Source organism: Vigna umbellata, chromosome 10, assembly GCF_029865625.1.
Source record: "Vigna umbellata cultivar VRB3 chromosome 10, Vumbellata_1.0, whole genome shotgun sequence".
Taxonomy (NCBI): domain Eukaryota; kingdom Viridiplantae; phylum Streptophyta; class Magnoliopsida; order Fabales; family Fabaceae; genus Vigna; species Vigna umbellata.
In genome coordinates this window covers 10,981,955-11,007,590 of record NC_142174.1, presented here as the reverse complement: position 1 = coordinate 11,007,590, position 25,636 = coordinate 10,981,955, and the positions used below count along the sequence as shown (strand labels likewise).

The window sequence follows — 25,636 nt, the reverse complement described above, 5'->3', positions numbered from 1 at the left end:
AAGCAGCACAACAGAGGAGTCATGCAGATATGCAAGCGGTACAACAGAGGAATCATGCACGTGTGCAGGCAACAACATCTCATCAGAGGAACTGATCTTAGAGTTTCCAACACGACAAGAAGAAGATACAAAAAACAGTAATGCATATTTCGGAGTGGGTCTGTTCATTACTTTTTTGGCTCTGATGATTTGCTTTGCTAGTGCATTTTTTTATTTTTCAAAATAAATTAATTTTTTAACAAATTTTTATGCTAAATAAAATTTTCTTTGTTTACTTTTTTTAATAGGAGATTATTCCTATATTATTTCAAAATTCATAAATAGATCATTGCATACACACCCACAAGATTAACAGAAATATTAATTTATTGGGAAAAAATTTAAACTGTAAACGTTAACCTTTAATGAGTACAATGTGTTATGAAAAAAAAATTAAATTTTGAGTAAACTGATTCTAAAATTGCTTTCTTAAATACATTTTTGTTTTCATCCTCAATTATTATATATTTTTATTTTTAAAATTTAAAAATAATGAATATATAACTTTTCTAACCTAATGAAATTAGTTTCTTTCAATTATTAAATGATATTTCAATTTAAGATGTAAACTTAACTTTTCAAATAGTCTAAAAAAATATTTAATTTTTAAAAGAAGTTAAACTTGTTGAGTCATTATTTAATTTTTAAAAAGAGTTAAATTTGTTGAATTAAAAAAATTATATAAAAATGAATTTTCATTTCATGTCTAAATTTAAAAATTAAAAACATACTTAATTTATAATTAAAAAAAATTTAAATAAGGCAATTTTTAAGTTTTGAATTAGTAAAAAGAAAAGCAAATAGTGTAAAAAGATAAAAATAATATACATCCGAGGGTTAGAGTAAAAAAAAATCTTTTAAACATAAATAAAAAATTAAAAATAAAAGGCAAGACATTTTAACCTCCATACCTGGATACCATTTAATACATTTTATGAGTGGGTAAGTTATAAACAACTTTGGAGGCAAAAATAATAAATTGGTAGAAAATGCTAAAATTAGTGACTCATTTTCATTCTCATCTGTGTAAACGACAATAAAGCAACCCACATATTTGAAGGAGCAAATATGGATCTTACACTTTCTGTGTCACCATACATATAATGTAAAAAGCTTCTCACTGCACTATGTAGTGGAAAGAGGAAAATCAAAAGATAAAGTGTAAAAAGTAAGTTAATTTAAAAAAAAAATCACCTTACACTTCAGATATTTTTGCCTAAACTTAACAACAATTTAGAGTTTTAACAAAATGTTTACAAATGTAATTAATTTTCTAATTAGTAAGAGAATTGATGCTAAATATATAGCCACCTGGCACAATTATTATCAAGGAGTGTTGCTATCACAAATAATCACTATTAATGATTGATTTGCACGAATTTCCTTAAGCACGGGTTTAGATTCGGACTTGTGTATATAAAAAGAAACAATGAGAGCTATTTTTAATATAATTTCCATTCTAATGTTTTATTCTTTACCCAAACAATCTTTTGAAATTGCAACTTTCCTAATTTTAAATTTCAATTATTTTTAAGTTAAAAAATAAATGCAAATAATGCAAACCGTTTTATTTTTTAAAAAACATTCATTTAGAAATGACAGTCCTAGAATCACTTAAAAATGGAAAAAATAATAAAATATTATTCTAAAATAGAATATTGAAATTGAAGTTCTTAATTTAAACAGTCTACTCGAGACTTACACATTATAAAAACAATTTATATTATACAATCATAAAATTGTGGTGAGCAAAAATTATAATAATACAACAGAAGTGAATATTGTGAAGAGTAATAATTATAACAGAAAAAAGGGAAAAGCACAGTAGCGTGTGTGATTGCTCTTGTGAGGCATCTTTAATCATATATTAATGCCATGTGAAACTAAATTTACAAATGAACAGAATTTATTCTATAATCAATAGAATAATATTACATTTATTAGAGGAAGAAAAATAAGAAAATAAAAAATGAAAATGAGGATTTAAATTTAAAAAAGAAAAAAAGACATAAGTGTGAAAAGTCTCTCCCTCTCTCTATATATAATTGGACAAAACAGAAGGAGTTTATATTTGAAGTTTCTCCACAGTGGCACGAAATATAAAGTTGGAGACTGTGAAAGAAGAAAGGAAATGTCAGAAACACGCAGATATGTAAGAAATATCTCAACAGAGGAACTGATTGCAGAGTTTCCATCCCAAAAAAGAGAAAGAAAAGTCAGCAAATGTTTCGTGTACAGTCTGGTAATCTTTGTGATGATAACTTTGATTTGCCTTATTCTTGCACTTTTGATGTCGCACGTGGGAGATCCCAAAATTGAATTCAAATCAGCAAGGTTGATGAACAATACTAACCATTATCATAACGTTTCTTCAACGTCTCCCTTCAATGTCACCATAGTTGTTCGTGTCAGCCTCAGCAGCCCTAGATTTGTCTCCTTCGATTACGAGGCGAGCGCAGCGAGTGTGACGTATGCGAATTCCGGTAAACGTGCTGGTGTTTCCATATTGAAAGCTGCCACATTGGAGGCCAAGGAAACCAGAGATATGGACTTGACTATTCACGTGAGTTTCGGGAAGAAGGTAAATCTAACTGATTATTCCAACTCAGGCATGCTCAAACTCAGAAGTTACGCAAAATTAAGTGGTACGCTGCACACTTTCAAGCTGCTAAAGAAGAGAAAGACCATTCGAGTGTCTTGCACCATCAATCTCGACTTCACCTCATTTTTCACCCAAAACTTCCAATGTTAAGGTTCTTATCATTCTTTCTTTTAAGTCCATCGCTTTTTTCTACACAATTGTTAAATCATTTGAGAATAAATACATTTTAACCATGCTATATATTGTTCACAAACTTTTACATTTTTTTTTCATTTTTCTCTGTAATAGGTATTAAATTATAAAAATATACTATTATATGTATATGTATATTAACTTTTTTTTTCGCATGTATTCCTTTCAAGATTTTCTGCAAGCTATTAACTGTATGAACATTTTCTTACACATGGTAAACTTACCTCCAAATTGTAATTTTTGGTTTGTATAGATTAGGAGATTTCAAAATTATCTAGGTGAAGATTTCCCAGATGCATTGCCAATGGATTAAATCTCCCTTCAAATCACAGTTCCTAAATTTTTTTTCTCTAGTTTGAGAAGGTGAATTTTCAGAGAAAGTTAGTAGAAAATTTTTTATTGTTTTTTTTTAAAGATTTGAATGTAAAGTAAGTGGATTTGGTGAAGAATTATTTGATTAATGTGATAGAAAAAAATTATTAAATTAAAAAGTGAGATTATTGTTTTTTTATAATTAAAATTGATATATTATTATTATTATTATTAGTATTAGTATTATTATTAATATTATATTTTTATTTAATACTAATTAAAATTGATATATTTTTGTTTTCACCATTAATTATTAACCTTGCAATTAATTCAACCGAAATATAAGCAACCAATACCCCAATACTAAAACTCATTTACGATTTCTTGGCTCACACGAAATTTGTAGGGTATATCCAATAAAAAATCAGGAAAGAATTAAAGGAACAAGGTTGTCATCTTTTAATGGAGTGCAAAAGTTGAAGAAAAAGGAGAGTCTTTAAGTGTTAAAAGTTATTTTTAAGCAAACCGCATATGAAAGGGAATTTCTCATTTTGTTTTCATTTTTTTAGGGTGTGTTGGCAGTATTATTTTTTCTTAATTTCTTATTCATGATTTTAGTCTTTCTATTTTTTTAACTATATTTAATAAATTTAAAATGTTTACAACTTAAATTTATTTATTTTTGTACTTCTTTTCTTAATTTTTGTCCGATTGAATCTGATAATAGAAATATTTATTCAAAACATGATTAAAAATATATATTTGCTTAGTTTAATGTGTATTTCACGGTAACTAAATTAAAACAGAGGAATGAAATTCCATTTAACAGTGAAAAATTACAAAATATCTAATATTTAATAAAATATAATAAATAATTTTCACTCAGATTGATACATTTGTTCAAAAATAGTATAACTATAAAAACACACTATATACACAAAAACTATAAAATCTCTAGTTTTTCCAAAAACATGAACATAAATCTAGAGATGCATCAATACATACATCTCGTCTCTTTACATCGTAAGATGATAATTGCAATAAGAGAAAACAAACATAGAAAATAACAAATCACAAAAATAAGGTTAGTTAGATAAAAAAGAGTTATAAATATAATAAAAATAATTTAATTTGCACATCGAATAGAAATTTTAACTGTCTCTTTTAAGTACATCAAAATTGTGAAAATCATTTTCCTAACCATAAACCTCAAATCAAATATCTTGACAGTCAAATTAAAGATTCATATGTATAGGACTTCCTATCAAAATTTTAGTTCGATTTAACGGTTAACGAAGCAAAAATCTCATTTTTCTTAAGATGATTTAAACAAGAAAAATAAGACGGCATTTGATGTTGGGAAAATGATGTCCAATGCTATAACCCCTGAAACCCACTCATTTAAAAGTGTTTGACAATCCAAAAGTGGCTCTCAACGCCCCACGTTAGTGGTCATTGTATAAGAAGCGAAAATTGCAAGTTTGAGTTATAATTGAGAAAATTGACTTTTTTTAATCTATTTCTGAATTGATAAACTTCATAATACTTTAATATATCAATATTTTAGTTCAAGAAGTGTCAAGTTGGATTAATGAAAAATTTCATAGAAAAGTTCATGTTATCAACAAAACTCAAAGAACAAAGAGAAAACATGATTTTTCTACCAGATGTTGAAATTGATATGTCTAAATGCTTTCACACTTTTTATACTAAAACACCAACTTCTAATTCAAATCATTGCATTTAGACCAAAATTCCTTTGAACGTAAAAATGCAGAAAAATCATAACACATCAAATTACACATTTTCTCAACCACTTCAATTATTTAACACATCCACATTTATCTCAATAAGTTCCAATTTAAAACAAACTTTCAAACATAGTAATTCATGTTTGTAGAATCTCCTAATTTAACTCAGTGAACAACATTGTAATTACATAATAAAGTTAGCTTCTTTTATCTTAAAATGGTACCTTTAGGTTTTATAGACAACTTGGTAACTCTCTCCTCATCACAAAAAACTTATATCCATAAAAGTTTATATTAAGGATCTAAAGGCATGATTTTGTTCATCAACACAGATAACTCATAGGAGCAATAAAAAAACGTGCAAACTAGAAAATTTGAAAAAACAAGAGATTGAGATTCTCTATAATAGGAAAGAAGATAAACTTACTCTGCTCAAAGGTTTAATTGATAAGGTTTGTAGAATTTGTCGTGATCATTACAAAAGTAGTCTCTGATAAAAAAAAAAAAAAAAGATTTGAGCGAGAGAGAAAAAATTAAAATTGAAGGGTGAAAGTATTTGAAAATATGAATTTTCTCATGTAGGCTATCTTCATTTATTTATTTTTAAAAGGAAGAGTGTTTTGAAAGGAACATGTTTCTCCAGATGTTGAATAAAATCATATTCATATCTTGGTTGAAATAAAGTTATATATCAATAATCATAGTAAAAATGCATTAAATCAAACATTTTAAGGATGAAGATACATATAATCGTGTAACAACTTCATGTTGATAGAACGAAACAGGTTGTAAGTGTTGTAATATTACGAATTTCAAGAATTTCTTCATAAGATTAATAAAGAGTGAGAATGCAAATAGAAAATTGCCTAAAGGAGGAAAAGATGGAAAAGATTTGCTCAGTAAATTATATGATTACTGATTGAATTGGCGAACAAAGCCCAATAGGAAATACGTTGTAAGAAAAGGGAATAGTTGAGGAAGCTCAATAAGTCCAACTTGGCCAATAGTATCTATTATTTAAGAGTGATGCTCCTTCCACCACCCCATCTTCTCCCTCCACCTTCCCAATTTTTCTTAAATTCTACAATTATCCTTTTTACCTTTTACTTTTACCAATTTTACTTTTTATTTTATAAAATGCTAATCTCAATCCCCTCTCACTCTCACTTTCCCTTTAAGCATCAAGTCTTCATCCCCAGTGACACTTTTTCTCTTTCTCTTAATTTTCACTTCCGTTAACACAAAATTTGACAGAAAAAACAAATTCTGCATGGTATAAATTTAAAACATTTGTAACTTCTGATGAGTTTTGAAGTATCATGATTCCATAATATAATCTGCTAAAAATTTCTTCCCCACTTTCTTGTCTTTAAATAACCAAACTTGAAAATCTATGCTCAAATTTATATTTGTGCTTACAATGGTGCAATGAAAGAGAAGTATGTTTGTTGAGTACAAAATAAAAAGTGAATAAAAGAAAAAATAGTTAGTTCAGTTTATCTTCTTCTCTTTTTGTCAAATTTTATGTTAACGGAAGTGGAAATTAAGAAAAAAAAAGGAAGTGAAAATGAAACTAGGGGATGTGGGCTTGCCGCTTAGAATGAAAGAGAAAGTGAATGTGAGAGGGAATTGAGATCAGGGTTTTAAAAAATAAAAAGTAAAATTAGTAAAAGTAAAAAAGATAAATTTAAAATTTAAAAAAAATTGGAGAGATGTAGGGAGAAGATGGGTGGTGGAGGGAGGATCACTCATTATTTAATTATTGGATATCACATTTCAGAAGAAATACCATTTTCGTTGTCTTTCAAAAAGTTTTGAGAAGATAAAACTAAATGGCTGATGTAATGTTCAAAAGACAAAAATGAAATGGTATTCATAAGGATAAAATAAAATCTCGCCACAATTAAATTTATATTCCATTTGAGGTTTGAAAAAAAAATCCATAAGAAAATTATGTTAAATTGTAATTTTCTAATAGATTTCTTAAAAAACTTTTTATGATTAAGATTTTGTAATATATATATATATATATATATATATATATATATTAATTTATAATATTTGAAATAATTAAACAGATTTTGAGAAATTTAAAAGACTTGGAACATTTGTTTTAAAAAAAAGTATAAGTTCTTTATACTTTTACCTTTATATAGTGAAATACGTTTTAAACTACATTATTTTATTTTTTAAAATAAAATGTGATATAATTAGTGCTGATATTACTGTAAAACATTCCCGATCTTTTACTAATCACCATTTATCATTAAAAAAATAGGTATTTTATTGAAAATAAAAAATTAATAAATAAATTATTATTCTTTTAATAATTTTTTTAATAAAATATTTTAAAAAATTGTACCAGTAAAAATATAATAATAAAAAATCATAGCTATAAATACTATTGGAAAGTTAGCGCTTTGTATTATTATTATTTTAAAAAGTAAGTTAATAAAAGAAAATCTTCATTGGAGTAGATTATTTCTAAATGTTAATACAGGTAATTTCGTTGAAACAAGGTAAAAAAGAAAACTTGCCAAATATAGAAGAAATACTATAGATTAAATGTTTACCAAAACCGTGAAGTCTCGGAGTGTAAAAGACCTATTATGATTGTTATAAACAAAAGAAATTATGAGGAATTTAGCTGATGAGAAAAATAGGTTAATTGAATGCAGAAATAGTGTATTTGATTATTTGGGTATCCATTATTTGATTAAGAATTAATGGACGAATATGACGAATCCCATGATTGATTGAGTGTGTATGGAACTGGAAAACATCTTTGGTGACAATAAGGAAACATTTTATGGGAAGATTGAGGAAAATACAAGAGTTGTTAAATCAGGAGAAGCTATGAATCCTAGAAACGGGAGACAGAAGCAATTTAACTGTCAAAGCCGAATTATACTTCCATTCCTCTCATTTTCAAACTCACAAGTACCCACTCATGGATTATATTATTAACTTGTCCCCTTCTAAAACCAAAATGACGACAAAGTTTAACATCATGACATATGCAATCGGTGGGAAAGATTTAAGGAGCTGGGTTTTCAAGTGGGTCCAAATCACGGGCCCTAGAGACCACCATCATGAAGCTAAGTTGGGCTCAAATGGTGGAGGGGGCTTCCCATCCAACTTTTAGGATGACGTGGCGGGAGCCTTGGGAGGGGTATCTTGGGCTCCAAATGTGACACAAAGAGACAAATTGAATATACGACACCATATCCCGACACACACGAATCGGTGCACCAAATTTAATAAAATACACACAGCTTCATCAATTTCGATACCTGCTAGCTGAGCCTGAGACACGTGATTGATTGCAGAGCCAAAGACCCAAACCAGTTTTATTTATTTTTATGCAAACAAAGGCAGCACAGAACGTGCCTCTTTCTCGCATTCATGCCCTTATGCTGTGTTAAATTCCATTTCCACCCTCTTCACTCTCTTTCCTCGTTCAAACACTCTTTTCCTATCTTCCCCAAAAGAAAATCCAACTTTCACTGCTCATGTCGCTCTCTTTCCCACTTCTCTGACCGCATTTTCCCTCTTCTCGAGTAACTATGATGCTTCATATTATTAAAAGTTTCAAACTTTATGAAATCAACAGCAATAATTATTAGCCGAACCATTCTTTCTACCCGCACCTTGACCACTACACCAGGTTTAAAAAATACCCAATTGTGTCCACACAGACATTAGATTCACGAATCACCTTTTAAAGTATCGATTATTCAGCGCTCAGTAAAAACAATGGAAAATAAGGAAGAAAGTCAATGGTACCCACAAAGTAAAGGAAAACAATTTGTACAGGAGGAGTAGATTTAGGGTGGTATTTGATGTGGCCTGGCTAGAGCTACATTACATAGATACATAGAGATACGTCCAAGAGAAACATACACGGAAAAGCTCTGTTTCTTCTTTCGCTTTATCGGAAAGAGCTTTACAGTTTACACTACCAAGGAAGAAAAAAGAGAGTCACTAAGCTAATGGGTGACGAGCTTCATTCATCTGAACAAATCATGCAGCCCCACCACTCTCCTTTTACCTTTTCTTTTCTTTTCTTTTTTTCACTTCCTTGTAGTGTAAAATCTAATCTAATCTAAGTAATAACATTCTCCTTTTTACACTGACACCGCCGGTGGTGACACTCGAAAGGAACCAACATTTCTTTTATCATGTCGAAAGGCGCTTCTCATTGCCTTCATTCATGGATATCTCGTGCGATGGATGGCTCACCGAACGCGGAAGCTGAGAAGACTCGCACTCTGTTTCCACAAAGTACAAACAAACACTGCTCATAATTAATTATTTAACTATATTCATTAAATGTCGCAAAAAAAAAAACATAGAAAATGAATTACTATTACTGATGTATTACCGGCTCTGGAGGCATTGAAGGATCTCTTGCAGTGTAAAATGGCACCCTGAATTCCATCCTGTTGCTGCAACAGCGAATCATCGCGCCGCTTCGAAGACACAAATGGCGGCGGAGCCGCCGCCACAGCCGAAGACGCCGAGCGGCTTTTCCCTAATTGTTTACACACGACGCTAAGCCCTGCAGATAGTTTTTGTGTTTGAGTTGTCTTGAGGTTAGTTTCGGTGGCGGCGGCGACAACAGGTTCGGGTTCGGCCGTGGGCGTTGGAAGAGGTGATTTAGCGGCGGAGTTTAAGGTGAGCTTGTCGGCGTAGCGGCGGGAGACCCTGACGTAGAGAGGCTTAACCATTTTGAAATATTTTTGCACGACTTCTTTGGAGAAACGCTTCTCTTCGGACGGCGGTGGTTGTTCGTTGGAAGCGTGTTTTTGGGTTTTGTTGTTTCCTTTGGAGGTGAAGAGAGAGACGATGGGGACTTCTTCCACTTTGAATTTGACGGTGAAGTGCTTCTTGTCTTTGTGGGCCTCTGGATTTGCGGAATCGGAAACGTTGTTGTTGGTGGTGGCGTTGGAGTCCTTGTCTTTGTCAGTGGGCTTGGGCTTCTTGAGGCCCAGCATGAAGACGCGGAATTTGGTGGCGGATTTTAGAAGGGAGGCAGTGAACTGAGGCTTGGAGTTAGGTTCGGAGGAGAAAGAGGAAGGGTCCACGTGCAGCAGCTTTCCCTTGAAAAACAGATCCTCCGACGGAGACAGCGAAAGGTTGGGATCACTACGATCGTTGCTGGAAGGGGACAGAGTAAACTTAAACTCTCTCTCGCCGTCTGATTCTTCGATGTTAATATCTTCTTCTTCGTCTTCGTCTTCGCCGTCTTCTCGGGTGTTGTTGCCGTTTGTATTTTCGTTAGCGTCTTCGTCGGGAACGGTGAACTCTAAGTCGAAGAAGGGGCCGTCGTCGTCGTTGTCGTTGTCTTCGTCGCTTTCGGTTGCATTTTCGTTTTCGACGGCGGTGAGGATAGTGGTGGTGGGGGCGGCGCGTGAAGGAGTGTCGGAGGAAGGCGGAAGTCCGAGAGCGCCACCGCCTCTCCAGTATTTGAGCAAGGTGAAAGCTTCCATGGTCGGGAGAGCCAGTATACAGAGAGAGACAGAGAGAGAAAGAAGGGTAGAGAAAAGAAAAGAGTGATTTTTTTTCTTAATGGAGTTTACAATAGTGGAATAGTGAGGGAGAGAGTAAACAGAGAGAGAAACAGAGAGAAAGGTTTGATTTATTTATTAAATATGTGAGATTCCTTTGGTTGGTGCATGGTGCAGGATTGTCATGTGAAGTGAGTCAGATAAAAAAAATAAGGGTTGAAGTAAGAGTAAATCTGTGAATTTAGTATGTGAGTGGGGCTGCATTCTATAGCATTGAATTCATTATCCATTATTTAATTTTGTAGTGTACAACTATCTTACCTAGCCTATGCTTCTGCAGTAAAGTATCACTCTTTATTACTGCAAACCATTAAATTAATTACAGATTCAATTCAGACTAACCATTTATATATAACTAACAGATTTGATTTCTTATGTGAACTTCCATTTTATTATTTTCTTGAGGGTGGTGGTGAATACTGACCCATGAACATGGCTCACAATAAGGGTCCGGATTCGACTCGGATTGTACTGTACGATTCTGCCTTTTCCCCCAAAACATTGCCTTTCTGTGCTTTTCCCCCTCCTATTTTTGTTTAACCTTTTCAACAAAAAAATGTCAAATACTTATCTTCTGCCTTTCCAAAATTTAAAAAACAAATTATTCATACTTAGCTTATTTTCAATAATTATAAATAAAATTTAACTTGTCCTGAGATAGCGCATAAAAGTCAATGCAAACCGTTGCATCTGAGAAACCTATTTTTCTTATTTAAACAAAAAATAATAATGAATAAAAAATATTGAAAGTCCGTTTGAATGTCATTTATACATTGTTTAGGAAAAATGGTAGTGGGTGTTGAATGAAGAAACTGAATTTTAAAATTGGATTAAAGGTGGGCCTCCCATAATATGAAAAACAGATTCATAACTCACGTGCCTCGTTCACTCATGGGTGTGGGGAACCAAGCCCAACTCCTTTTTTTTTTTTTTTAATTATCAGACTGGAATGTAGTATTTTGAAGTTTATGTTAGAAAAAGGACCTAGTTTCTTTTTTATCTTTTCCTTTTTGTTTTACATGAGCCTAGTTTGACATCTGGCCATGTAAAATATCACATGGACTTAGTCTTTTTATAAAATTTAGTGACATTCTAAAATAACTGCTATTTAACACCTATATTATGTTTTTTAATCTTATCTATATAAAAAGACGTGGTATTTTTATTCTTTTAATTTAATCTTAAATATTTAAGTGTTTAAATTTGAAAATAGTAGGTTTAATGTTTCGGTAGGTCCCTATTTTCGTCCAGAATTTCAAATAGATCTCTTTCTTGTTCGATATTTTAATTGGGTCCTTATTTTTGTAAAATTGAAACAATTAGAGACTTGCCGTCAAATTGGAGAAACGACCGTTTAAGATTGGATTACGTGACATTGTTAGTGTATTGTTTAATCAGACGTGACATTTGTTTAATCAGATATGGCATTAAAAAGAAGCTTGAATTGTATTTTGTATTAAAAATTGGATTGCAAAGAGGGAAAATCATATTTACTTAATGGCAAACTAGGCAAACTTGTTTTCTTCTTCGATTGGAAGTGCAATTTCTTCGACACCATCAACCTAGGTAACAACAAAATCTGCAGTTTCTGGTATGGCTAGAGCAGCATGACTCTGGAAGCAAGGTTTATTTTTCTTCTAAATACCCCAATGAGTGGCATAGATCCTATCCAACATACATAATCCATGAAATTCGTCTTCAATTCCTTTCAATACCAACACTGACCCAAATTCAATCTTTCATGGTTCCATATCTTCTACCAAGCGAGATACCAACTCACCCTCTTCGTCACTCTCAAGCTTATTTTTCACCTGCATCAAAAACTCCGAAGCTACCATTGTTATCTCATGCAGACACCATCAAACCGAAGATGGTTGTTCACGGCAACCCTCATAAAGCAAAGGCTATCTCTAGTAGTAGAAAGAGGAGGTGCGACAGAATCGCGATGGGAGGTGGCAGCGTGGTGTGTCAAACATCCCGAGTGAAGAGAGCGGTCCGACGACGACTAACGATGGAAGAGGAGACCAATCCTCACGACTTCAACCGGTTATTGAGGATGGTGTCGGCGGTAGCAATCCTAGTTCGTGTTGGCAACGTTGTAGGGAGAGACGAGATTTCTCTCTCGCGCGCGAAAAGGAGGACGAAGTTTGGGCTGCTCCGTCCGATGTGGGTGGCGTCGTCGGTGACGCTCTTGGCCAGCAAAAGGAAGGCGCAACGTAGGATAGGGGCTACCGCATTGGAGGTTGAAGGAAGAGGCATTTCTCTCTTTCCCTTTTCGTGCATATCCCTAAGGATTTTAGGGTTCTGAAGAAGAAAAGGGGTTTCTCCCTCCTCGCAGAGTTTGTCCGGTTTGCCCTTAAGAAAATTTGATTTCTCCTCTTTGCAATTGAGACACCGAACAAGAAAATGACCTATTTGAGAATCTATTTTAGCCGTATTTTAAATATGAGCAGTTATTTTTTATTTATGTATGCGGAAACATTGTATCACTATAATTTTTTTTATGTTAGTGTTTTGTGTTATAAGTTAAGAAGATTATTAAAAGTAAAATAAGAAAAACATCATTAGAATACAATTTCTTAAAATCACATATTAGATCACTTTTTCGTGTCTGAAAAAGATATCTTAATCCCAGAAAACTTTGTTCGCATAACTGTCCAACCAATTAATCCTCTCTCTTTCCTCGTTTCTGTTTTGTCTTTTCAACCTCTATCTTCCAAATGAAGACTAAAGAATAAGTTAGAACATGTTTATGGAAAATTACAAAAATAAAAATGTTGTCAATGTTTGCAGATAATGATATGTTATGATCCAATCTAGTATTTCTACTTTTCATATTTTCTGCATCTTGAATTTTTTTATGCTATAAATTAAATCATGCCGAAGAGTTATTAATATTTAATAATAGGATACTACACATTTACATATTATGAAAATTATAAAAGGTAAGTTTTTGTATTTTAAATATAAAAAGATATAATATTAAATGAATATAATTTTTTTTTTGTGAAAAGTATAATTTTTATAGTATATAATTCGTATTTCTATCATATTCTTTATAATATAATTATTATTAATTATTTTTTAAGAATAAGTGTTATTTTTAAATTTATTGAATAAAATTATACTATCTTTTTTAATTTTTTTTATCATATTTATAAAATTATATTTATTTTTATTGACAAATAAAATTTTATTTTATATATTATTTTAATAATAAATACTTAAAAAGCAGGAATACATAAATAAATACATATGTGTTTGACATTTGATTCAACGCAAAAAGAGTGGAAAGAAGTCGAAAATGCATAGGAAAGAAAGGATTGATTGGATGGTTCTGGTTTTGGAAGAACCCATCTAATCTTTAATCTTGTGTTCACTTCATGGTGAATTACTATTTACGAATGTTGAGAAGCGATGAATTGCAAGCAAAGTCGTGTTCACTTGCAGCGATTTGCGCAGAACGATTAGAAATGAATGGCAAGATTTGCTACTGTTTGCTCACATGTGAAGGAGACGAGATTTGGAGGGATTCAACTGAAAAAGACGCATGTGCCCTGTATAAATATATAAGCCTGGATGAAGAATGATCTTGGTGTATTTAAGCCTGGGCCATATTTGATTTTTACACATCCCTAACTAATGCTTTGCACCTCCATATTGGCTGGGTCCATGGTTATTACCAATACCTCTCCTTCTTAATCTTATAAACATTTTTAATTTTAATAATTATTTTTAAAATTTAATTTTAATAATTATTTTTAAAATTTAATTTTAATAATTATTTTTAAAATTTAATTTTAATAATTATTTTTAAAAATTAATTTTAATAATTATTTTTAAAAATTAATTTTAATAATTATTTTTAAAAATTAATTTTAATAATTATTTTTAAAAATTAATTTTAATAATTAATAAATCTCACTTTCACAACAAATAAATTCATACTACTTGAAACTAAATTATATTACAAACAAATACTACATTTTCAAATAAATTCATTTTACTAAATTATAATTTAATTACTTTTTACAAATTATTTTTAATTTTTTACTTTTAATAAACACTTTTACAATTAAATATAACATTAACAAATATAATTTTATATTACTTTAATACCTAGGGACATTTTAGTAATCTTCAATTTATACAAATTAAACAAATTTTTTAAAACTGTCAGATCAATCAAATCCTACACTAATTCTCACAAACTTTACCTCTAAATTCACTTTCAATTACCTCCAAATCCACTCAAATAAACACACAAAAAATTACCCTCAAATCCACTCAATCACTTTCTCCCAAAAAATCTCCCTCCATCACCCCAAGTAAACACACCCTAAACCACTTAAAGCAAATCATCAAATGGGCTCACCCAACCACATTTCATGTGAATTTAGCTTTCATTCACTACCACCTATAATTTTCTTTAGGGATGGAAGAAAAAAAAATGGTACATTCAAATATTATTATGTAAAATCTACAATGAATATTATAGAATATTTTGAATGAAAATATGTGGGTAGTGATTATTGATATTTAATTAATAGAATGTATATAAATATTATGTATCTAATTTACGAATACTGTAAATAATTATTAAATTTTATTTAAATATTTTTTAAATAGAGCATGTGGAATCGATTCCATGAAACTAGTACTCTATTTCACGAACATGAAATCAGGGAAAAGCATAACCAATTCCATGACGACATAACCAATTAAGGAGATAAAGTAATTGATTCTAGCACGGTATAATCGATTTCATAATGGAATCGATTTCTTGAAAAATGGTGCTTTTATGGCATAGGGGAAGTTAGAACTGTTACATGGCACTTGAAAGGTAGTCTGCATTGTACAAGTGTATTATGAAGTAGTTTGGCTATTACATGAAAAATTTGAACTGAAAATATAAGACGATTTTGGAACCGATTTTGGTTGTAGAAGGAACCGAATCTACAACCCATTCTTTTATTTGATACGCTGAATATATGTTTTCTTCTAAGTTAAAATGGAAGTTTATAGTTAATTTTTGAAACATTCCCATTTGTAATAAAACGTTTTTTTCATTTCATCAACATCTTTTTTTAAAAATTAATTTAAACTAATCCAAAAGTCATTTTTATTAATAATAATATTATTTTATATACATATATAATAATATTAAAAATAATTTAATAATCTTTATTTTCTGTCATTTAAAAATATATAATTTTTTTAATTTATTATATTCCTCGTTAATTTTTATCAACTTTACTTATAAATTTATTCTTAATCTCTTCAAAATTTCTTGAAAAAAAATAGATATTTTATTCTCAAATCACCTCAAATATATCTATTTATTTTTCTTCAAATTTTCCACTTGAACATAATCTTAAAATTAATTTTATATTTTAAATAATTTGTTTAAAATAATTTATAAAAATATTCATGAAAAAATGAATTGATATTTTATTATGAATGTCCAACTAACATAAGATAAATTGTTTTAAACCGAACAAATAGTAAATAAGAAAATTCTTTAAATAAAGAGGAGAAGTAAACAAATTCTTATTCATATTTATTACATACATTATTTTTGTTGTTTGTCTCTTAATGGCATGCTAATGATATTAACGAGAGAAAGTGGTATAATAGCAATTATTAATGGGGTAATTGCATGGGGATCTGTTTCATTCTCGGGATTGCATTAATCTTTTTGTATTAGTATGTTGAATTTGTAAGCATAGAAATTATGAATGTTAGGAAGATGTTGACGTTGACCAGGCATCGCCATGTTCATCATTCACGCCAGATAGTTTTAAAACAAAGAGATTTTATAAAAGGGAAAATCTTCAGCGTTATTTAGGAACAAACAGATTTCAAGAACGTCTCTTGCTCATGAGTTTCTATTCGATAAAATTATATCGGCATAAATATTTTTTTCCCTTGAAATATTACAAAAAAATTAGAAATAATTAGGACTGTTGACCATAAGGAGACAAATGTCGGTTACGTGTATAATTTTTATTTTTAGTAAAAAATTATTTATTTTTTTAAAAAACGTAACTCAGCTCTAATTTCTTCTTCCCCAATCTAATTTTCTTCACTAGACCCATACCTTCATTTATCCATCTCCACTTTCTACTCTTCAACGACGGCACCACACAGGAGGAAGTTTATTCTACCAACAGCGATGTCGAAAGCCGCCGCGCGACTCCCCTAGGCCGCTGTCGCACCCAGTTCACAAGCTCCGTCGCACGCCACCTCCGCGGCTCCCCTAGGTCGCCGTTCCCTGCCACCACCGCCGTTTTTATTTCCGGCGAGAATCCTGGAATCGCGACGAACTTCACTGGTGCAATGCTCTGTTTTGATTTTGGGGTTGAATGAATGTGATTCTCTCCGGCAAAGTGGCACCAGTTCCAGGGTTTGTGAGAAGAAGAATGAAGAAAGAGGGCAAAGCAGATGGTGGAGGGTCTGGAGCGTTGATGCATGAAGGGGGGTGTAAGGGTGTTTCTGAAAAATGATGATGGAGGTCAAATGTGGGTGCTGAATACACACTCTCTGTTCTGAGGCTGCTACAAACTCTGCCTTTGTTTATGACTCAAATGTTGAAACTTGGAAACGGTTTGACTCGGCGACAATCTTCACCAAAAAGGTGTTTTTTTTGAAAGGGGGTTTGTATTTTTCAACTCCGGGACCGTTTTCTGTGGTGATATTTGATTGGGGGAGTGGAAGGTGGGAAAAACCCGTTGGGGGTTGGTTACCGTTTTTATTTTCAACGCTCTGTTTCGATTGGTGAGTGAAAGACAGGGTAAATTGTATTTGGTTGGTGGGGTTGGGAACAACGGAATCTCGAGGAGCATCAAGTTGTCGGAATTGGGTGGAAGTGCTAAGTTTGCCTGATCTTATGTGCAAGAAGTGTGTCTGTGTTACCATAACTATCACCATGTTTATTGCTTCATTTGCTGCTACACTTGGTCAGAGATCTTTTATTACTTGGTTTAAAGGAGAACTTGGCATTGATGGGACATGATGATCTTGTGTCTGTTCCTCTTCATCGGAGTTTACGAGATGTTATTAACTTGGTATGTTAGGTTTTGATGGAAGTTGAATACAAATTAATTAATACTATTAAATGTTTCATTTCATTTGCGAATACAGAGCATGTATCCCTTTTATTTCCTTTATGTATATTACTTGAAAAAAATATCTCATTTCTTAAGTCAATTATAATTTAAACTTGAAAGCGAACTTAAAGAATGTTACAGACATTGTTTCTAACTCTTAATTAAGTTTCTTACTTCTTATTGTGATTTGGTAAAAAAATGTATCCTTTCGTATTTTATCTCTCTGTACTGAAAGAAATGCCTTATCTTTCAGATTTTATTAACAGAACCATCTGAGAAGAGGTGACTGTGTCTCCTAATTAAAAAATTAATAATATAAAACAACGAGTGTACATGACTAGATTTATACGTATAGCTTTTTCTTTCTCGTAGACTTTCATGCTCGACTCATAAGAAACTGATGACGCTAATCACAATCTTTAATTTGGCATCTTTTCTGTCCACTAAGTTTATTTCGAATATAAAGTTTTCGGCCTCATCATACCTTTTTTCTTTCCTCTTCCTTAATCTTCGCTGTTTTCTCCAGATGGACGCTAAAATTCGTATATTTGTTATATCTTGTAAAATATCAAAGTAATTATTTTATTAACTATCATATATAATTATTATTATTTTATTAGTATTATATATTTTTTTATCACATAAATGATTGCATCCAAAATTTTTATAAATACATATAGTATTTTACATAAAATCATACATTCTATTATACTTTTTCTTATATTACTGATATTAAAGTTCTTTTGAGTGGGAAAGTTTTTTTGCAATTGAATCTTTCCTTATTTTTAGTATATCCACGCTTATGATCGATCTTGTCACTCTGCATTTCTTCTCCGCATATTTCTGTTTGTTTTTTCTTCAATTGTCTGCAGTTCAAATCATAATCCTTCTTTTCTTTAAAAGTTTCAATAAATTTCAATCCATTTAATCTTTGTTCACGCTCTTTTGAACTTTTTAAGTTTCTGCACTGACATGCTTATGACTTTACCATTACTTTGCATTTTTTTTTCATCTGTTTTCATTGATATGATTAGATTGATAAATTACTCTCTAAAGAATAAATCAAATAAATGGTTTTAGATATATTTATTGTGCAAGATCATGAGTTCTGGTACTAATGTAATTCAAATTTCTGATAACCAAATTGAAATTAGTAATCGGTTATTGGTTGTTAGTTGATGCCCTTCATTCCAAATCTTAAGAAAATTTCGACCTAAGTTCCCAAACATCTGTTTAAAATCAAAAGGTGAAGAATATTGCAGTGATTCTTTGAATAGAAAACAATACAGTGTTCAAATTAATAGAAAAATCTCGTTGAAATTCACTATCAACGAACTATAATATTGAATAACTGACCGGTTTTTTATCTACTGTACATAAAAGCAACTTCAACCGTCGTTGTGATTATAATGCCACTAAACAAAGCCTCATTTCTTTCATTGACCCACAACAAAAATGTGAGAGCACCATGCTATGGATCTAAAACATGAGCTTCACTATCATGCGAGAAAATGACCTAACTTGGGCAATACTTTTGCAGTTATAAACAATGATACTAGATACTACTGGAAATTATACACAAGTGGAGTGTTATCATTGGCAAAACTCCTAATTGCCTGATAGATATATATCTCCTTGAGTTCATAGAACACGAGACTTACAAGACCAACTAGAAGGGATGCAACTACGATTTGTTTCTTCCCTAAAAACTTTCACAGGAAGTAAGATAATTGCTCTCGCTTCCTTGAACCTCCTTCCCCATACATTTCATTCCACTGCTTTAACTCACTCATTCCAGCCCCCTCAGCTGCGTAGCTTGCGGAAACCTGTGTTCCAAGATGATGGTCAAATGAAGCAATCTTATCATGTCGCTACATTCATTCAAATAAGCAACGAAGCCAGGCATATGTGGCAACGAAGCCAGGCATATGTGGCAACGAAGCCAGGCATATGTGACAACGAAATTCAAGGTATATGATGATAAAAGTGGATTGAATAAGCAAAAGAATCCTATATGGTAACAGAGAGTCTTACCTGACTCCTAGCCTCTTTGAAGTCTTGCATGTTCAAAGGTCTAAGGGAAATTACTCTTTCCTGTTTAACTTCCTCTTTTGCTTCCAAAGCATCTTGGATATTTCCCACTGTAGATTGATTTCCCGGTACTTCTTGGACATTGTTATTCTGTTCTTCAACACCTTTCTGCCTTTTCTCCTGCAGGAAACAAATGTGAAATTGGCATGATAATCATATAAGGGCACGATTTTGCAGAGGCCTTACAAAGATATTGCCTAGTTACCAGCATTTTTAGTCTCTCTTGTTGAATTAACTCTCTAACAGGTCTGTAAGCAGCAGTTGTACACAAGTTCTACATTTAACAATTAGTGGGAGTGAAAAATGTGTTAGGCAGCTTTGAGCATCAAAAGCTAAAAGTAGTAAAAGCATTTTCAGGTTGTAGCACGATAGTCACATATTTAGTGAAATAGTTAGAAAATTGCATAAACCTTGAGATCACTTCCGCTGTATCCTTCTGTCATAGTTGCGAGTTCCTTAAAATCAAATTTCTTGTCCACCTTTTCTCTTCGCAAAAGAGTCCTCAAAATTTTTTCCCGGTTCTCCACGCTTGGCATCCCCACCATTATTCTATTAACAAAAGATAGGCGTTACAGTAATTACAAATGATAAAGTATTACTGAATTTCAAAGTATTCAGATTGTCACAAACACACACACACACATATATATATATATATATATATATCTACTGAATTTCAAAGTAGACATACCTCCTTTCAAATCTCCTAATTATTGCTTCATCCAGGTCAAACGGCCTATTGGTCGCAGCAAGAACAAGGATACGCTCTGCTGGATTTGTCATTAGTCCATCCCAAAGTGTCATAAACTCATTCTTTATTTTCCGCATGGCTTCATGCTCTCCGACTCTGGTACGTTGCCCCAGCATACTATCAACCTCATCAACAAATATAATAGTTGGGGAGACCTTGGCTGCCAGAGTGAACAAAGCTCGAACATTCTTCTCATCTTCACCAAACCATTTAGAGGTGACGGTGGACATGGATACATTAATGAAACTTGCTCCAGCTTCGTTTGCAATGGCCTTTGCCAGCATTGTCTTCCCTGTGCCAGGAGGTCCAAAAAGCAATATTCCTTTACAAGGCTTTAGAAGGCCTCCGCGGAAAAGGTCTGGCCTTCGAAGAGGAAGCATAACTAGTTCTTGAAGCGATTCTTTGGTCTCATCTAAGGCACCAACATCAGAGAATTTTACACCAATTTCGTTTGCTGGTATTACCTCAGGCCTTATTCGCTTCTCAAACTCATTGTCAGGGGGAACTTCCTGCATGTGAATATATATCAATGGATGTTTAAAATTGAAGGTGGGTTTCAAATGATAATTTTCCTTTAAAATTATATAATTTACAGAAATAATAAAAACGGAGAGTCAACGCAACAGAATAGAAAAGATTCATAACCTAACTGCAATTACTACCTACCCTAGCGCTCCATTTTAACATTTGGAATTATGTTATAAAGGGAGAGGTTGCTATGCTTGTATGAACTACTTGTACGCGAGATTGTAACAATTATATTTTTTATTAAAACAAAGGAGGAGGCTTACAACTTTTGATGCAGGAAGTACATTTTCACCGTCAGTTGTTCCCACTGAAATTGATGTATCTGCTTCAGCCTTTATTTCAGGAGCAGGTTTTTCTGACGCTGTTTCTGGCTTCACAACAGCTTCTTCTCTCGGCTTTATGCAAATGACACAGAAAGAGGGGAAAAAATATGCCTATGTTAGTATTTGTTAGGCATTACTCACAATTTAATGCACATTCATGCCATGCAGAGCAAACCTCAGTCGTAACTGCCTGGGCTTCTAATTTTAATGTATCTCTTGTACTGAATTTCCCCTCCTGGAATATACCCCATGCATGGGACAAGCTGTTTCACAAACAATAAGTAAGCACATTAAAATTATATAGTATATGTAATTAAAGTTGCTACTCTGACCTGCTACAAGGAATAACTAGTTTGCCATTTCTGTATTCAGGATCTATGTTATTCATTAAATGATGGGAAATTGCTGACACGACGATCTCTTCTATATGGTCACTGAAAGCCATTGTATCTGCCACACAGATGGAACCCAGGTCATCACAATAAAGATCATTGGCTGCAAGCACTTCCATGATATGGTTCCTATTATCCTGAGTCTGTATCGTCTTCATGTTCTCTTCAAATTGAGACTTCCAGCTGACATGATAATATTCATCTTCTGGGGGACTGATTTCTATGTTGTAGGGGAAGACGGAAGAAAGTCTTTCATCCACTTCTTTGTAGTCACTTCCAGAATCCAAAACTCGTGAGCCAAGAATCAAAATTCGTCCATGCAGTTTATTCAACATTTTCTGGAATAGGTTATATATCCGTTGTGATCTATATAATAACTTGTCAACATCCCGCAAATATAGAACAATAGGATAGGTTTTTGATACATAAACCAGAACCTGCAAGTGAAATTTTTACCTATGAAATCAATGGTCGTATAAAGCCTCATCAAATCCATAGATTAACCTTAAAGGTAATATATATATATATATATAAAAGAAAAAATAAATATTCTATTCTCACAACAATTTCCTACAATATTTTCTTACAACTCATTTTTTTTAATCTCTTCTCTATCTCGTCTCTCTGATTTCAGGCTTCGTCTCTTTTCTCTTCTTAACCCTCTTCTAACTGTAGAAAAAAGTAGTAGAATACACGGGCTGGAACATAATCTGTCATAAAAAGTAACATTACCTTATAAAGAGTTTGTACAAGAAGCTTTTCATCAAAAGGCAAGTTCGTTATGTTTTTCTGAGGGGCTGAAGCTAGATTGAGAGATAGAAGGAATCAGTAGAGAACATGATCAAGTGAAAATGGCAACAGTATGATTAAGAAGTATGACTTAAAATTTTCATTGTATTATGGCTAAGTTTAAATAAACTTCTTAGAAAGTACTTATCGGGAAAATAAGTAATGAATATAAAAGGTAAAATGTGTCAAACTTTTTTTATAAATTAAAATCAGCCCATATACTTTAATATGTTTAGAAGCTTACATATTTAAATTTCCCAATTATGAAAAAAAATACTTTATTTTACCTTCTTAATTCGTCCTCCTTTTTTCTACAAACATTTGTTGAAAAGTGTATCCAAACTGGCTCGAGTTTTCACAATATAGATGGATCTAACTATTGTACTAAGCCAGTCCTATAAATAAATTTTAACACAACATTATGTATGACATGGTATCTTTTTTTTTCCCTCAAATTCATTCTGCTGGCATTCGTAAATCAGGTTCTCTATACAAAACTATACTCCAGCGGATGGTACCAATTAATCATGTAAACCAATAGTTGTAACTAATGTATTTAAAGGTGTTCTTGAATCAACCTGAATTTGTAGTATTGCTTTGCAAAGCAAGGTTACTGATATTTGCAGAGGCAGACGCATTCCTACGAATCTTAGAAGGATTATACAATCTTTCAGATTCCCTGCAAAAAAAGTAACAGTTCAGATATAGGATAAATAAACTAACAGGGAATTATATATATCTTTCCGTGGTCAATTGATAAACATAAATTCTTCTTACGTTGACCGAAGGTCCACTCCACTGGGTTGCCTGTGGATTGTCCCTTCAAATAAAAGCTCTTGGTTAGAAATATAGTTTTTCTTAGTTTTTTAAACAAGTGCATCAGATGGAATACTGATGTCTAGAAGTAACCAGTATCTCTTAAACTTGACTAACACATGAAAAAACCTCAACCAAAACTACTTGTACCCTCTTCTAACTCATCTAAAGCTTGAAAAGTATCAAAGTTTAATTTTCTCCTCATAAAACGTTAAAAACTTATTCTTGAACCCAGAAAGGCTGAAAAATCGTGCATCGAAAACTAATCAAGCCTTTGGCTACTACATTAGAAAGTATCACTATGTTGAGCGTAACCAAATTGCAACACACCTCTCTACTCTCTCTTCATCTACACCAGAAGTAACAAGAAGTTAGACGTGTGTCCAAACACTCCAAAATTAAGTTCTCCACCCTAGATAAAAATATTTCCACCAGTTTATACCTTTAAGTTCTTCTTTTTGTGAAAAGATTGAAAATGATTCAAATAGGTCGGATATCCGCTCCAAAGTTGTCTCTGAGGTAGACCTTTTGAAAATCTAAATTCAGAAACAAAGGAAAATGAATTAAAGCCCAATTGCTATTTTTTTTTTTTAAAAAAACATGACATCTTCATCTATAATAGTTACAAGTAAAAGCAATAAAAGATAAAACTAGAACTTACCGATCGATTGTTGGCATAACCATATTTATTCTGAATCTGCACAGATGACAAACCAACCATTATGAGCATAATTATCTTTAGAAAGTATTAAATTACAGAAGGACTTCTCATTTTCACACCTTCAATGAAAAGTCAGTGAGATCTAACAGAAGCAACTTCGCCTCAAAGTAGTGGGCTAAAGCTTTGGCAAGCACTTGTTGATAAAGCTCTGTAAGACATTAAGGGAGAAAGTTTCAATTGACTTGACGGTGACAGTACAAACATCAAACGTATCAATCCATCATTAAGAAACAACATATTCCAACAAACCCGCTGGCCCTGAAAGCATGATAGTCCGGCTTGCAGGAGCAAGATTCCGTGTATGTCTGGAAACCTCCGCATTCTTCAAATGTACATAAGCAGCACTTGTTAGCGTTACCCTTGTCTGCTCCCTGTCATCACGTAAAGAATTGGAATGTAAATAAGAATACAAGAATACATACCAAAGTTCAGGACGAAGGTTTGTAATGAAAAGGAATACCTAAGATAAAAAGGGAATTGATCGAAAGTGACATTGGTTTCTCTGCCATCCACGACCATTCGTAGCATTTCATGTTCGAGGTTCTCCGGAGTAACGCCGTCTGAGGAAGAATTACCATTAACACCCCATTTGGGAAGGCCTTGTCCGGAGGACAACCCAATCCCCACTCCTACACCCACCCCAACGCTCAGCGCCGATAACAAAATGTTTCTTCGATCCATCTCCTTTTCTTCCTTCTACACAATTATCACCCTCGATTATTAATATATCTTATATTTCTATCGTATAATAGAATCAAACAAGCATGATGAACGGTTTCATGCTTTTTTATTTTTTCAATCTGTTTCGAAAAATGTAACCGCAAAACTCAATAGACGAATCCCCGACATGGGGAAAAAGGAGGATGAAGAAGAACCAGAAAGAGGGAAAGTTGTTTTTAAGGAAAAGAGAGTTCGTTTGTGTGGACTGCGAAATGCACGGATCGGGAAAGAGAGGGAAAGTTTGGCTAATGGCAGATACAAGAGTTCCCGCTCTTCTTTCTGTTGCGTGTAACTGTTTTATCGCTTTTTCACACTTTTCTTCCTATTTTCTTTTGCCTCTCTTCTCACTTCTATATTTCAAAATGAAGTTCTCCGCCTCTCTTCTCACTTCTATATTTCAAAATAAAGTACACACTATTTCTGCATTCTTACATTGCTATTGTTAAAATTAGGAATGTTAAATAATCTTTATTTTTGTACCATTTGATTCATATCATAATTTTTAATCGGTGTATGAAAAAGAAATTTCACTAAAATTTTAAAAAATAAAGTAGAAAGACATTGAAAATAATTTTAAATTTAAATATTTGTTTTCTTTTCATAGTGTTTTTTTAATTTTGTCAACTATTTTGACATTTGTAAAATTATAAAATGTTTTGGTTGTTGTTATGAATTTGGTATTCTAATTTTAAACGATTATGTTTATAATATGTTTTCTAAATATTTTATATAGAATAAACTAGAATATGTTATGAATACATGATAATATTATCTTTTCTTTATTTGATTTTTTAATAAAAATTAATCAATTAATAATGAAATAATAAGAAATTGAGTACTTACAAATAATTATTATCCGATGGAAATGAAAATGAAATAAAAATTTTATATCAATTAAATATAAAAGTGGAGATGAGAATAATTTTTTTT

At 32.1% G+C, this 25,636-nt stretch overlaps 3 protein-coding genes across 4 annotated transcripts; 1 reads left to right on the top strand and 2 right to left on the bottom strand.

The window, feature by feature from the left end:
• The first annotated feature begins 2,036 nt into the window (after window positions 1-2,036).
• LOC124834575 (late embryogenesis abundant protein At1g64065-like) lies at window positions 2,037-2,874 on the top strand. Its single transcript, XM_047309287.2, has one exon. The coding sequence runs from the start codon at window positions 2,171-2,173 to the stop codon at window positions 2,789-2,791; it is 621 nt and encodes a 206-aa protein (XP_047165243.1). The 5' UTR covers window positions 2,037-2,170; the 3' UTR covers window positions 2,792-2,874.
• Window positions 2,875-8,690: 5,816 nt separating this feature from the next.
• On the bottom strand, window positions 8,691-10,611 carry MAKR2 (membrane-associated kinase regulator). The gene is made up of 2 exons (XM_047309296.2): window positions 9,281-10,611; window positions 8,691-9,167 (listed from the first exon to the last, which is right to left on the bottom strand). Exons 1-2 carry the CDS (start codon window positions 10,386-10,388, stop codon window positions 9,076-9,078), a joined length of 1,200 nt encoding a protein of 399 aa, XP_047165252.1. The 5' UTR covers window positions 10,389-10,611; the 3' UTR covers window positions 8,691-9,075.
• An 8,286-nt stretch (window positions 10,612-18,897) lies between these two features.
• On the bottom strand, window positions 18,898-25,021 carry LOC124834576 (uncharacterized). 2 transcript variants are annotated; one of them, XM_088100267.1, is made up of 16 exons: window positions 24,447-25,021; window positions 24,236-24,357; window positions 24,046-24,134; window positions 23,927-23,962; window positions 23,708-23,801; window positions 23,227-23,269; window positions 23,028-23,128; window positions 22,393-22,463; window positions 21,601-22,097; window positions 21,444-21,531; window positions 21,209-21,340; window positions 20,358-20,926; window positions 20,077-20,215; window positions 19,872-19,940; window positions 19,610-19,786; window positions 18,898-19,401 (listed from the first exon to the last, which is right to left on the bottom strand). In XM_088100267.1, exons 1-16 carry the CDS (start codon window positions 24,665-24,667, stop codon window positions 19,288-19,290), a joined length of 2,562 nt encoding a protein of 853 aa, XP_087956393.1. In that variant the 5' UTR covers window positions 24,668-25,021; the 3' UTR covers window positions 18,898-19,287. The 2 variants fall into 2 exon arrangements, with proteins under 2 accessions (XP_087956393.1, XP_087956394.1); XM_088100268.1 differs by lacking the exon at window positions 19,872-19,940.
• Between the last annotated feature and the right edge of the window lie 615 nt (window positions 25,022-25,636).

What these genes read in the sequence shown, in the direction of transcription:
- LOC124834576 (XM_088100267.1), bottom strand. Translation starts at nt 24,667, where the DNA reads ATGGATCGAAGAAACATTTTGTTATCGGCGCTGAGCGTTGGGGTGGGT. An exon ending in TCACTGACTTTTCATTGAAG is followed by an intron (nt 23,963 to 24,045) that starts GTGTGAAAATGA and finishes TCATCTGTGCAG; the next exon opens with ATTCAGAATAAATATGGTTA. An exon ending in AAGAGAGACTAAAAATGCTG is followed by an intron (nt 19,787 to 19,871) that starts GTAACTAGGCAA and finishes TGTTTCCTGCAG; the next exon opens with GAGAAAAGGCAGAAAGGTGT.
- MAKR2 (XM_047309296.2), bottom strand. Translation starts at nt 10,388, where the DNA reads ATGGAAGCTTTCACCTTGCTCAAATACTGGAGAGGCGGTGGCGCTCTC. An exon ending in CTTCAATGCCTCCAGAGCCG is followed by an intron (nt 9,168 to 9,280) that starts GTAATACATCAG and finishes TTGTGGAAACAG; the next exon opens with AGTGCGAGTCTTCTCAGCTT.
- LOC124834575 (XM_047309287.2), top strand. Translation starts at nt 2,171, where the DNA reads ATGTCAGAAACACGCAGATATGTAAGAAATATCTCAACAGAGGAACTG.